Below are 15,093 nucleotides of genomic sequence, written 5' to 3'. Positions count from 1 at the left end.
TAACAGCCAGCAGCTCTTGCCAGAAGGACAATCCTCCAACTATTCACAACTCACTCTGGCTGGCTTCCATCCATTCTATGCCATTCTATGCCAGTCTCGTTTCAGATTCCAATGATTCAGTAAAACATTTTTGGATAGGATTGAATATAACATGGTGATGGCTTAGATATTTGTGTAGTCTACCAACTACTCAATGCTGAAAAACATTTTCATTTGACCTGCCTGGTGTGCTAGTTATGGCTGATTTAAGTTGGTGGTTTTTATGCTAGTTTTAGCTGGTTTAAAAGATTCCCCCAGCATGACCAGCTGAAAAGTTCCCTAAAACCCTCTAAAACCAGCCCAAAAATCAGCAAACCAGGTTTGGCTTTGGGGTTTTTTCCAGCAGGGAAATGTTGTGCTCTGTGAAACAAATTTACCACATTAACTTTCAGTTTGTCACAAATAAATCGTTTTGGCAAGGGATTGCTGCAGCAAATCAAATCACACAAACTCCCTGAAGCCAGCAGGATGTGGACCAGTAATTTCTTATCTTTGTTGTTCCCCTAGCAAAATATTTTCTCAGTATTAATCTACATTTGCATTGAAATAAACATGTATTCTGCTGAAGAACGTGAAGTGTTACATAATAGCAATGTCATGGTATATTATAGCATGGAAGTAATGATCTTACTGGCTAATTAAAAAGCTTCCTAGAGCATCCTAGCACACTCACACAAGTTGTTAAATGCTAATTAGTATCTCTACAGCACACTTTTTTGTTATCTACTAGATATATATGCAAATATAAAGCAAATGTTTAGTTTATCATCACTTGTTTTGGAAGGGAGGGCTGAAAGAAGGATGTAGGTAGGGCCGCACGATTATGACAAAAATCATAATTGACGATTATTCCCTTGAGATTGTAATTGTGATTATTAATAACGATTATTTTGAACAGATTTATGCCATTGTTTGAAGCTGCATGCCATATTTTCATATAAAATATATATTTAAAAAAAGGCTGAAAACACTCTTCCTGAACATTTATTGCTTTTGAGTTGGGATGCAGATGTACATTTGACAGTACCATTGTGAAAACTGAAACAGCCTCATCTTTTATACATAACCATAAGAACAGCACCTCATTATCATGGTAAAAAAGTAGCCTAACTATATGGTTTCTATGGTGTTTGCATTGAAAAACAGTAGCTTAAAGACACTGTCAATTACAAATCCACATCAACTGATAGAATAATTAACTAAATGTAATTATATTCCATTACTCCTTTAACATATTTAGTATAATAATAATATAATAATACTCAATATGAATATCCTACTTTTCTGCCACCGTATTGTACCGTTACTGTTGCTACAGTAAAACTATGGTAAATGTGGGTGATTTGTGGATTGAAACGTCTTCTAACTGGATCGTTGTTGCAGTTTCTGCTGCTTTCTGCATCAGAGTTGATGAGAATAACAGCTCCGATTTATTTGGCTTTAAACTAGTTTAAATTAAAGAGACATGATTTGTTCTGGAGAACTCTGCGCTGAACTCGAGTGCTTCTTACTGGATTTCACAGCGTTGTTTAGCGTGTGATCGTGACTGGTCTCTGTAATAAACGCATACGCTCTAAGCTCGCGCTGCGCTGTTTTCTTTTGAGGCGAGCGGATAAAAGGTCTGTGTGGCGTGCAGTTCAAACGAGTACCGCTATTTTGTTCCTCTTTTGACACATTTTGCATTTAACATATCTATCATGCACAACAGAGTGACAACGACAATCAGTTAGACAAAACGTCTTTTATCCAGTGTGTTTGAGTTTGTTAAACCCCGCGCTGCAAACACCCTCTTAAGCACACAGAATAATGCAAGTGGGCATTTTTAATTGTTTATTTATTTTTGTAATCGCGACTTTGAACGATTATGTAATCATGATATCCATCATTGTAATCGCGATTAGAAATTTGATTAATTGTGCAGTCCTAGATGTAGGGATGCGTTTGTATGTCTGTTCTCCATGAGCCGATGAGGCAGTGAGCTAATCTCCTGGGCAGGTGTTTGATTCAAGCCGAATTAGCTTTTCACACTTGTTTTAGCCTGCAATTGGACACATCAGCAGAAGTGAGGAAGGAACTTGTTGCTGTCTGGTTGCAAAGCTGTCTGGTGTGTGTGTGTTTGAGAGAGTGAGGTCTTCTCTTAGGGAGGGATGGATGACTGATTTGATTGTTGCTGTGAGGCAGCTGGGACCAGGACACCTTCTGTGATGGCAACCTGCTTTATTTCGGCCATTCCTTTTCTCACCTGAGAGAACAACGACAGAGTGTGCAGTGATGAATGGCATTGCTGCGGTCTCAGGGCTCTTTCGATGTCTGAAAAAAGTTACACACAAGCTAATCAGGGCCGCAAACTGTATGTGATGATGCTAACTTTGTCCCAAGTAATTCCTAATTTTGTCTCAGTTGACGCTTTGTAAAAACTATCCTAACCGGGAGCAATGTGATAAATTGATATGATCTCTTTTACGTTAATCTGATTTTGTCTTTGGACATTTTGTCGGTTGCTTCCCATTTTTGACACAACGCTGGATACTTTGTTGCATTATTTTGTCTCAGTATTTTGCATCAAATGATGAGAAAAAAAGTAAGTTTTATTTGATCAAAGTACAGTAAAGTACAATAAAAACTGTAATTATTGTGAAATATTATTACAATTTAAAATAATGGTGTTTTATTCCCACAATGGCAAAACTGTAACATTATTGAAGGAGTGGTTGATTACAATTGAACTTTTTTAAGTTAGTTAGTGTGTAATGTTGTTGTTTGAGCATAAACAATATCTGCAAAGTTACAACGTGAAAGTTCAATGCAAATGGAGATATCGTCTTTTAAAATATATGAATCGCGATTCTGTCTTCTAACGATTCTAATAGATTTAGACCTTTCAAAATCAGTGTTTGAAAGCAGCGGTTCTTAATCCTGTTTCTTGCGTCCCCCTGCCCTGCACAGGCTCTGCTCTGCATCTCTCTCTCTCTCTCTCTCTCATTCAGATCATCAGCTCATCAGCTTAATGCAACAATGAACTGTTCCAATTATACACTTTGTTTATAGACAGACAGATATTTTTCACATAGCTATGAGAAGCGTTAAACATGGACGTGCATGCCATTGCTGTGCTGTATTAAAGCTTTAATCTGGATAAAACCGTATATAAAAAGCTAACATAAGCAGTAGCATTTACAAATAACAGCGTATCTAAAAGTATGAGACAACAACAAACAAAAACATACCATTAAGAGCCGTGCTTGCACAGGTTCTGTGCGATCCTCTTCACTAATATCCTCTGCGTCTCAATCGGGCTCAAATTGATAAGCGATAATGACGACGTCATTGTTTACAATACAACCGTAGCACATGCCGCTGAGCTGAGGGGCGGAACGTTTAGACGCGCACTGGCGGTTTAGTGAACCGCAACACATTGAGCCAGCCAACCAATCTGAGCCCATTGGGTATCTTTGAGGGAGGGGCTTCATAAAGCGGGAAATCATCAGCACGTTTACAGGAGAAGGGACAGAGCGGTGTAGAATAAAGGTTTTTAAACTAAGCATTAACCCATGTTAGACTGCACCCCATAAACACAATCAAGCCTAGAAAAAAAACTGTCAACCACCCCTTTAATGCATGAAACATTATAAATGTCTTTATGGTAAGTTTTTAATTGAGTTTGTCCTTGCTGTGAAAAATAGTAATAATAATAATAATAAAAATTCAAACTTACTGAGCCCAAACTTTTGAATGGTAGTGTACTTCTAGTCACAAAATTGTTTTATTTTTCTTGCACAGTGAGCATGATGTGGGAGAGGATGACATATATGACTGCGTCCCCTGCGAGGACGATGGGGACGACATCTACGAGGACATCATCAAGGTGGAGGTTAGACAGCCCATGGTGAGTGAGACACCATACGGACAACGCTCATTGGTGCGTGTGTGAGAGAGGTTATAGATGGATTGTTTTCCTGTCATTTTCCCTCGGCTGTGCGCGAGTTCACTTGCTCTGCTTACATTTGCTGCTTTGCCTCCTTAATGCTGCAGATCAGATACATGCAGGTAAGTGTCACGCTGAACCGCACATGATTCTCTTATGCTCCTTCAGTGGTCCTCTTTCCTTTCCTTTAAATGTGTGTCGGCAGAAGCCCTTGAACCCTTTATGCATAAATGAAGAACTTGCTGAGCAGGTCTAGAGTCTCACTCTCATTGACAGTTCATTGAATTTCCACAATTTTATTTATTAAAGGAATAGGTGACCCAAAAATAGATAAATTTATTCAATACTATGTCAATTAATATTTTACCCTCAGATGTTTTAATAATTGTTTACACTGCTATTTTTCCATGCAGTGAAAGCACATGATGACAGGGACCTAAAAGACCTTGATTACACCTAAAATCTTATTTGTGCATGTTCATTTTTAAACTTGCCACCTGAAGCATGTGAACAAACGTTTCGACTCCCATATACCAATAATTCAGTTAATTCGACATTATGAAAATAAACTTGCAATATGCATTAATATAAATATATGTGAAAATGAATGTTTTTAATAATTGCATAACTGAAATGAATTTGTATTAATTATTTACTGAAAATAATAATAATTTATGCCCACAACGCACAATATACAGAAACTATAAACTATAGTTGACTTTAGAAGACTTGAAATACATAACCCCATTTGTTTGGACTACTTCTATGGTACTTTTATAGTTTTTTTGGTCCTTTTTGGAGCTTTACAGCATGTGGTCTCTGCTTTCTAAAATAAGTTTGCAAACCCACTAGCAATACACCAAAAACAAATGATTATGCTTAATGTTTTAAGCATAATCAGTTGGGGCAGTCGTGGCCTAATGTATAGAGAGTTGGACTTGTAACCCGAAGGTCATGGGTTCGAGTCTCAGGCCCACTGCTCCGGGTGTATGTTCACTACTGTGTGTAAAATTCCGATTATGGGTCACCATACTTGGCCACACACCACTTCCCTTTCCCCTTTATTTTTTTTAATTAGGGTCTATTAGATCTCTTTATATGTTAATTTTATGGTAAGGAGCAGCGTGAACATTCTGCAAAACATCTGCTTTTGTGGTCCATGAATGAAAGAAAGGCATAGGTTTAAACAACATGAGGGTGAGAAAACAATGTCAGATTTTATTTTTGATGACTAATCTTTTTAATATATGGGGTATTTATACTTTTTAATATTTGGGATGTAATGCATTTATTATCCTTTAAGTTACATCATATTTTTTCCATCATATTTAAATCCACTGTGCAAAATAAATCTAAATGCTAGTAGTTATCTTATGGCAATAGCGTCTTCCTTTTCCTAGAAATGAGAAAGGAGGGGGGAGGCTGACTCAGTGCTAATGTCCGTCTGAGTTTAAAGTGAGTAAATCCCTCCTGCAGACAGAGAAAACTGTTGGATCCCGCCATCATAGAGATACACACACGCACAATCTGTATCATCAGACAGATGTTACAACAAGGGCACATTAGATTCTCAGTGGGAGAAATAAAGCCACTCAAATGAAGGAGAGAAAGAAACATGTCAGAGACCAAGACAGAGGTGTTTCTAAACTGTTGTTGTTTCACATATTGTATCTTCTTGACAATTCAGACAATTTCCAGATTTACCACAATAGCCACTGGAGTTTCACATATGCCCCATTATTCAGTGAAAGTCAAAAATGTATTTGCCGTTCCCAATCCTGCCTGCTTTCAGTGTTGCTAGGCGGACCTTTGGAAGGATTTTTTGTCTCTGTTTTTTTTTGTCCATCTTGCTCTCTAACAAAACAATTGTTTGTGAGCTTGAATTTCTCTAGATGTGGGCAGGTTTGCTTTGGCCTTGTGCACCGCTAGGCCCAGATGTTTAAATGTGTGTTGTGATGTTCATTCCAGCTCTGGCCTTCCGCTGACGTGCACCTTCCCCCAGCTCCAGTGTTATCGCCACTTTCTTAAACAAGCTTGCAAACCCGCTCGCATTACACCAAGAGCCAGTGATTACGCTTAATCAAATGCATCATGTTCTATTAGATCATTTTCTGTGGTTGTTTTGTGAATTGACCTCATTTATTTACTCAACCCTCATCAAAACCACATTTATGGATTTCCTACAGTTGTTCTTTGTGCTTCAGACTTAGACATGTATGTTGTTTTGAATGAACGAAAGACTGAATTTTTGCTTGAACCTCAGCATTTAACCTACAGTCCTTGCCAACGTTGCCCTTGAGGTTTTGTTGTGAAATACTCTGTCCACCTCTGTCTTTTATTGTAATGTGCTTTGGCTATCCTGATTGTGACCTGAATTCCCTTAAATTACAGTTCGGTACCTTGTTCAGGTGTTTAAAGGTGCTGAGCTGGCATTCTGCAGGACGATACCAACATGGTTTGTGTCTTTTTCTTCTTCCCATAACAGAAAATGGGCATGACGGAAGATGATAAGAGAAACTGCTGCTTGGTGGAGATTCAGGAGACCGAGGCAAAATACTACAAGACACTGGAGGACATTGAGAAGGTGAGTGGAGAGCATAGAAAGATTTAGAGCTGGAGAGAATGGAAATGAAGGCCTGGAATTGGGTCAAGGTCTTGATAGGGTTCTCTGCGGATAGTGCGGTAACTCAAAATAGATGGAGGGAGAGGACAAAAGATGAGAACTGAGCCCTAGGTGAGAAGTGTTCTTAAGTGGCCTGTTGAATTATTCTAATACATTAAAGTCAACTTGAAATTAAAACGGAACTTTCCATTTACTTTCATAATACAGTATGTGCATAATTATCAGGCAAGTTGATATTCTGATATTTTTTTCCAAGCACATTTTACCAATTCCAGACAACATCAATCTTAATAACTACTATTAATTTTGTATTTAATCATTTATAATTGATATATAATTGTAAATGATATTAAAACTAAGATGGCACCGGGCATTGCAGCCATTGTGCTTGGCTCTCCAGTTGTTTTAGTGTTTTTGTTAGTTTTTCCTGTTTTTTTTTCGGTTTTATTCATTCTAGGGGACTTTAATGAAGCAGATCTCTCCCGTGAACTGCCAAAATACAGACAGCATGTTACATGTCTCACCAGAGACAGTAATATATTGGATCACTGTTATACAGCAATAAAGGATGCATATCACTCTGTCCCACGGGCAGCTTTAGGACTCTCTGATCACTGTTTGGTTAAGCTTATACCGACCTACAGGCAGAAACTGAAATCAGCTAAACCTGTATTAAGGACTGTAAAGAGATTGACTAATGAAACAGCGGGTTTTACAAGCCTGTTTCGACCTCACTGATTGGAGTGTTTTTGAAGCTGCTGCAAAGGATCTGGATGAGCTCACAGAGACTGTAACATCATATATCAGTTTCTGTGAAGATATGTGCATTCCTACCAGGACTCATCTAACTTATAACAACGACAAACCATGGTTCACTGCAAAACTCAGACAGCTCTGTCAGGCCAAAGAAGATGCTTACAGGAATGGGAACAGAGTCTTGTATAAACAGGCCAAATACACACTGGAAAAGGAGATCAGAGTGGCAAAGAGGAATTATTCCGATAAGCTAAGGATCCAGTTCTCTTCCAGTGACACGGCTTCAGTGTGGAAAGGTCTGAAAGACATCACCAATTACAAGACACCATCCTCCAGCACTGTGGAGAATCAACAACTGGCAGACAATCTGATTGAATTCAACTGCAGGTTTGAAAAAACATAATTCACACCTCCTGCAACCCCCCCCCCCCCCCCCCCCTCCTGCACTGCAGATCAGTGCAGATGAAGTGTGCCAGGTCTTCAGAAAGAACAAGAGAAGAAAGGCACCAGGTCCAGACGGTGTGACACCAGACTGTCTGAAATCCTGTGCTGACCAGCTGGCCCCCATCTTCTGGCCCCCATCTGACCAGCTGTGTGAAGTCCCCTCATGCTTCAAACGATCCACCATCATCCCATCCCAAAGAAACCCAAGACAACAGAACTTAATGACTACAAACATGTGGCTCTAACATCTGTGGTCATGAATTCATTTGAAAAACTGGTTTTGGCTTATCTTAAAGACATCACTGGACCCCCCCTGCAGTTTGCCTACAGAGCAAACAGGTCTGTGGATGATGCAGTAAACATGGGAATGTATTACATCCTGCAACACCTGGACAGACCAGGGACTTATGTGAGGATCCTGTTTGTGGACTTCAGCTCGGCCTTTAACACTATCATTCCAAACCTCCTCCTGCCCAAACTAACTCTGCTCTCCGTCACCACCTCTGTCTGTCAGTGGATCATCAGCTTCCTAACAGACAGGCAGCAGCTAGTGAGGCTGGGAAAATACATATTCTCTCCCCACTGCTCTTCTCCCTCTACGCCAACGACTGCACATCTAAAGACCCACAGTCAAGTTCCTGAAGTTTGCAGATGACACCACACTGATTGGCCTCATCCAGGACGGTGATGAGTCTGCCTACAGACAGGAGGTTAAAGAGCTGGCTGTCTGGTGCAGTCTTAACAACCTGGAGCTCAACACGCTCAAAACACTGGAGATGATTGTGGACTTCAGGAGACACCCCCCTGCTCTTCCCCCACCCACCATCATGAACAGCACCGTAACAACAGTGGAGTCATTCAGATTCCTGGGCAGCACCATCTCTCAGTACCTGAAGTGGGACATTCACATAGACTCTATTGTCAAAAAGGCCCAGCAGATGTTGTACTTCCTTCGCCAGCTGAGGAAGTTCAACCTGCCACAGGAGCTTCTGAAACAGTTCTACTTTGTCATCATTGATTCCGTCCTCTGCACTTCAATAACTGTCTGGTTCAGCTCAGCGACCAAATCTGACCTCAGAAGACTACAGAGGGTAGTCCGGACTGCTGAGTGAATCATTGGTACAACCCTACCCACTCTCCAAGAACTGTACTTATCCAGAGTGAGCAAAAGGGCTGGTAAAATCACACTGGACCCCTCACATCCAGCACACTCCCTCTTTGAACTGTTGCCGTCTGGTTGACACTACAGAGCTCTGTGCACCAGAATGGCCAGGCACAGGAACAGTTTCTTCACTCAGGCAATCCATCTCATGAGCATTTGAACTCTTAACTCTTAAAAATTAAACACACAACACTATCATACTTTTTATTTTTAGTTTTTATTTAACACACATACTTATTAGATTTCAAATTTGCACCTAGCATACCCATACATACTAAATAGTCTATTTTGTATATTGTGTTTGTGCTATTTTGCACATTGTCCATTTTGTATATTTGTACATTATTTTTTTATTATCTGTGTCCTGTCCAGTCACTGTCATTCTGTCGCACTGTGGAGCTTCTGTCATTAAAACAAATTCCTTGTATGTGCAAACATACCTGGCAATAAAGCTAATTCTGATTCTGATAAATGAAGGCTGTACTCAGGTGTGCATAATTATTAAGCAGGTTTTATTTTACAGATAAAATGAGCCAAAAAAGAGATTCAAAGTTTTGGTTTTGGGAGTCCTCAACAACAGGTTGACATGCATGCAAGGTCAAAAAACGCTTTTATTGTCCTATAATATGCATTTCTTTTTACCTTACTTGCTCAACGACTCCCAATTTTTCCAAACCCTCCTTTGCTTAACGCTAATCTGCGATGATTGGTCTTATTTCCATTTCATCATGCCTGTAATGCCTGATAAAGCAGCGTTTGTGAGCGCAGTGCTGCTTTGTGTACAGCGTTACCGGGGAAAGAGCTATTCTTACTCCTCTAAAAGTGGCACCTAGTGGCAAAGAATGGATTTACATTTTCATTCAGACCAATGCAAAAAGACCAACAAGTGGGCGGGCAATATGGTAATGTTTCATGTTGATGTCAACATGAAACGGCTTGGGATTTGTTTTAAAAACGACTCGTTTCAATGATTCGGAGTCAACTATTTCTTTTGAGAGACAATAACTTTATACACAGTGCACTTTCAGATTTAAAACTTTGCAGGATATTTTCATTCACTTAGAGCTGTGTTACACACTGCATGAAAGGTCATTTTCAAAAATCCATAATAGTAGCACTTTAAACACAGAATGAAAGTAAAAAATTATTAAATGCCCATGAGAGAGATGTAATACTAATGCAATACTAGAATTTGCAAAGTTAAGGCATGACCATTGGACAGTGAAATGCTTATTGGGTCAGAAAAAAACAATGGAGAAGAAAAGACGCATGTTAACTGCAAAAGAATTCAGAATTAAGGTGAGATTTAGGTGTGAAACCATTGGGAGCCATTTAGTCTCCAGCAACCATGATTTTCCAAACTGCAACCTATCTGGAGTCTCCAGAAGTGCAATGTGTCAGGTTCTCAGAGACTTTTCTTGGGGGAAAAAATCCTAAAAAAAACAACACTGGTCCTCTCTTAATAAGAATACCATGCTGAAGTGTTGTGAATTTTTTTTTTATAGGCTTTATGACAGATAAGTTGAGAGAGACTCTTGAAAGACCAGCATCACATCCTCTTGTACCACTCTTTCAAGAATTTCTCTTCCAGAATCTGGCATTAAGTTTTGGGAGTTCATTTGGGAGACTAAAAATGAACTCCTTTGCCTACAGACAGGGTAGAAATGCCATGCACTGTCCACAAAGTGAGAAATCGTGTCTGTTTTGGAGCTCATCTAGGATTGTATTCTAAGGTGGTTCTGATTTCTCTAGCCTTCCTCTTAGTGTGTCGATTAGAACACAGGAGTGGATCAAGCGGTTAACTTCAATCAAAGGAGTTTATTGAACACTGAAGATGGATTTGGGGGGTGTATGAGGATGTGTGTATGGTGTGGTTCTACAATAAAACAGAAATATAGAAATAATCAGCATAACAATATTTGACTTCTGTATCAAAGCAAATCACATTAATGTATACAAGGTAGTAGTGTGTAAATACAATATACAGTATCGACTTTCAGTGGTAATATACACACAATCTTGCGTTGTTCTCTTTTATGCAAACATAATTGGCACGTTAAACTGACAGTGCCCAAATACTTGCAATAAACCTCACAAGTCAGAACAATTAAGTACTCTTAAACTTATAAACTTCACCGTAATAATTACCAATGTAGCAGCATGAAACCGGATAATACTAATAGTGATAGCGTATTTGTAAACACAACTTGTGCGTGCGCTGAATGCGCTAGCATAGCCTTACATACATTTCACACGTTCAATCGCGAACAGTGGACAAATACCAAAATGTCTCCGATATGATTATTAGAAGAAACAAGAACAGTCCCTAGAGCTGAGCAGATACTCACAATTAGTCACCGACGCACACAATAACACACAAAAGGAGATTATTTCTCTCGCTCTCGGGACAAGTCTCTCTCTCGCTCTATTCGGCTGCGTCCTGGCGATGATTGACAGGTGCACTAAGCCCCGCCTTTCCAACAGTGTCCGTTTTTTTAAAATCAGTACTGTTGGCACAAGATTGAATCTCACCCTGGAGCTATTGCATGCATTCTTGCTTGTATGTACAAATCGTACAAACTTGAATGTGTGACGTTTTCTTTTGCCCTGTTTCCAATTGTGCTGTCACACACTACACACAGAATTTGAAGCGTGACAAAATAAGCCAGTGTACTGTTATTAGAGGTGATGAATCCCTGTCAAAACAGTGAGAGGTCATGCAGATCTCATATTCCAGACAGAGGCTTTGTTTACTGATTATCACTTGATTCATTTATTCCTAATTAAGCCAAATGTGTCAGTGTTGCTCTGAAATCCCTTTCTGCTTTGCAACTGAAACAAATAGATGCATTTGCCAGGATTTCTCAGGGATTATTATCTTTTAACAGCCTGCCCGCAGCCATGCTAGACAAATAGTATTTGACTTTTGTTTGTCAAAGACAATTACCAAACCACAACAAGGTGTAAGCAGTCTTATTAACTGTGTTTGATTGTATGCTTTGACTTTGAGTACATTTAATAAATGAATTTAATTACATGTGCCATTTCTGGAATTCAGTTCTGGTTTTTCTGCTAAATATTATTGGACATTGATGGGATTTTCTTGTATTTTACCTTTTTAGAATTATATGATCCCCCTAAAGCAAGTGTTAACGCAGCAGGATATGGAGGCCATATTTGTGAATTTAGAGGTGAGTGATAATTTACTGTATACATTTACCATATTTTTGTGGTATTTTGTAGTAACTTAAATGTTGACTTTACTGATTATTATGTACTTGTTCCCTTTAAAAATAAAGTGAGTTTAATTTTTTTAAAAGATATATGTCAAGATATACACGTCTTAAAAGAATTTAAACGTTTAAATTTTGTCAGCGCAGACAGATGGGCAAAAGCTTGTGTAGGACAGCAAATTAATTATTCTAATAGGGCAAAAGTATAGTAAAACAAATGGATAAATAATGCTGGGCTGAAAATTTTTGGCAATTCTTATACAGGACATCATCAAGGTCCATTTTGCTCTGCTGAGGGCCATTGACCTGACCATGGTGAGCGGGGGCAATGGCTTGGGAAAGATCTTTCTGGACTTCAAGGAGAGGTCAGTACCTTGACGGAGTATTTTGGTTTATCACTGTCAGTACTGTTAATAACATCTCTCCCTTTTGTCAACACCTTAAGCCTCTGTTGAGATGGAATGACCTCAAGTGAAGGAGGCAAAGTCTTGCAGTTGTCGCCCACCCTAAGAAAATCCATCACAACAGCAGCGCCTGAGTGCAGCAGCCCAGCTATTTTAAAATAAATCCTCATCAGAGCCCACAACCCAGAGGGCTTTGAAAGAAAATAGACCTGTCTGCGAGAGTCTGCTGCTTTAGAGCTGAACGCTTCCTGTTTTGAGTGCTCTTTTTGTCTCCTGTAGCTGCTGTATCAAAAATCAATAACCAGATAATAGAGAATGTTTTAGCTACTTTATCCACAGTGGATGACAAATACCTGGACTCTAGTAAAATCATAACACCGTTTTATTTACCAAAGGATTTAGCCAGCTGCTATACAGTCTCTTTCTTTTTACAGGTCATTTTTTACATTTGTTTTTCTAAAAACTATCGTAAAAGAGCTAGACCTTAAAGTAATAGTTTACCCAAAAATGAACATTGTCATTTACACAACATTGGACCACACTTACTTTTACTGAAGAAAAAAAAAACATTGAAACACTTTTCAAAATATCTTCTTTTGTGTATGCCTGTATGTACTGCACTCTCATTTACACAGTGGACAATATTAAGATGCAGATGAGTCGTATTCTCTCTGAAGTTTGAATGAGAGTGACTGTACCTGGTGTACTCCAGGTCACTGGTCTGGGACCGCTGCTGATTCAGCTCGATAATGTGCAGTTTCCCGGCAGTTCCCTTTGGATTGAGAAACACTGAGGCCTGACTAAGTGACAGGCCCTGTAACAGTCAGCTTATTCTAGTAATGCTACACTGCATTAAACTCTGTGTTATCAGGCATAACTGAGACCCTCTGAATCCATATTTCCGTATAAGAGTTCTGCTCTTGCTGTGCTCAGCACAATTGCTGTTTTTTTTTTTATCCCAACTGGGACCTACTTAATAAAACCAAGTAGGTGTAACACAAAATTATGACCTCACTGCAATAAGAATGCATGCGTCCGCAGAGATGAGAACTTTGGTCTAGTGTTTTGGTTTATTAAGCAGCCAGATGACCTTGCAGTAATATCTTAGGAATTAATGTTGCTGCAATTCTTGGATCATGATCTCCAGGGGTGCAGTGTTATCAGACACCAGGATTATAAAAATCGTCTTTGTTATACATGCAGATTTTGAGGAAGTCAGTGTTCTAGATTTGGAGCAACTTTACTTCAGTGGACATTTTTGAGCTTTTTAAAATGAATCAGATGTAATTCAAGTCTGATATTAGTGTATATCTATGATTTGAAGACATTGGATGAAAGTAAAGATAGTAAACTCCAAATATAAATGGGATTAGCACAAAATGAATAAATCAACTTTAATAATCATCATTGGCAGCTTGCTGGCTTAATTCTGCATCATGTGGCAGACAGCAAGCGTCCTTGTATTTGAAATATTGTTCTCTTAAAAATGAAACTTCTGTCATCTTTTACTCATCATCATGTGGTGAGTGTCTTGTATGAGACATAATTCAAAATGTATTTGTATTCCCCAGAAAAAAAATGTTTGGAATTATATAAGGGTGAGTTGAGTACTGTAAATGATGAGAACATAAACATTTTTGGGTCAGCTATTGCTTTAAGGGTACTAAGTGTGGTTTGTTTCTAATTTTCAGTTTTTCTAATTGTGAAATCTGTCATTATTTGCTTTTATTGCAATAACTTGCATTGCTTTAAAATTATTGTGCAAGATACTTGGTGTTGATTTCGTGTTGACTTTAAAGTCCTCAGTATGCCCTTTATAGCAGCCACTTGTTCTAATGCACATTAAAGACTTTGTTTCTCTTTTATCTTCCTCTCTGCTGTAGACATCTAATTTAACCTCCGCTTGAGTGCTTCCATAGATATCGTATCTCTCTGGTGGGTAAATTACTTCTCCCAATGAAAATTACAGTATAGGCTCTTGTGAGAGGAACTGAAACTTTGTTCTGCATCAGATTCATTGAATACAGTAGCTGCAGAGGGCATTTGCATTCTCACAGGGAGAGGCGGATCTCTACATTACTGTGATGTAGGTAATGATAATCACAGGTTCGTTTTCAGTAATGACAGCATGTTCTGACGAAAATCTCTCAAAATGTTCTGTAAGATCTGAATGTTTTCTTTAAACTCCTTTTAACTGAAGCAAACCCACTCAGTATGTTTATATGCTATTTACAGTTGTTTAAATTGGTGACATGGATCGATCGCTTCCAAAAAAAGCACGGAAAAGAATAGAGATTGTGGAGACAGCCCTATTGTTTCCATTTGTCAGTTTGCATAGGTAATTGGCCCATTACAAGGCTCTTCCCCGAGCCCAGCGGGCAGCATCACACAGAGTTGGCTTGACAGCACCGCCTCTCTCGCCCGCACTCTTTTGTTTATGTAATTCTGAGCCTGTCATCTCATTGAGCCAGTCTTCCGTGGGTGCTCGCACTAACATGCACTTTGGC

At 39.1% G+C, this 15,093-nt stretch overlaps 1 protein-coding gene across 1 annotated transcript in view; it reads left to right on the top strand.

Moving 5' to 3' along the window:
- Positions 1-15,093, top strand: part of LOC306856179 (guanine nucleotide exchange factor VAV2-like) — a 249,109-nt gene that overhangs the window by 206,656 nt on the left and 27,360 nt on the right. Inside the window, exons 5-8 of the mRNA XM_079395263.1 lie at positions 3,820-3,925; positions 6,450-6,548; positions 12,072-12,140; positions 12,447-12,547. Coding sequence (XP_079251389.1) covers positions 3,820-3,925; positions 6,450-6,548; positions 12,072-12,140; positions 12,447-12,547 — 375 coding nt within the window. The remainder of the gene's footprint in view (positions 1-3,819; positions 3,926-6,449; positions 6,549-12,071; positions 12,141-12,446; positions 12,548-15,093) is intronic.

The sequence above is a fragment of the Barbus barbus genome (genome assembly GCF_936440315.1).
Source record: "Barbus barbus genome assembly, chromosome: 36".
Taxonomy (NCBI): domain Eukaryota; kingdom Metazoa; phylum Chordata; class Actinopteri; order Cypriniformes; family Cyprinidae; genus Barbus; species Barbus barbus.
Note: the sequence above shows the minus strand (reverse complement) of the source record. Positions and strands in the feature narration are given on the sequence as shown.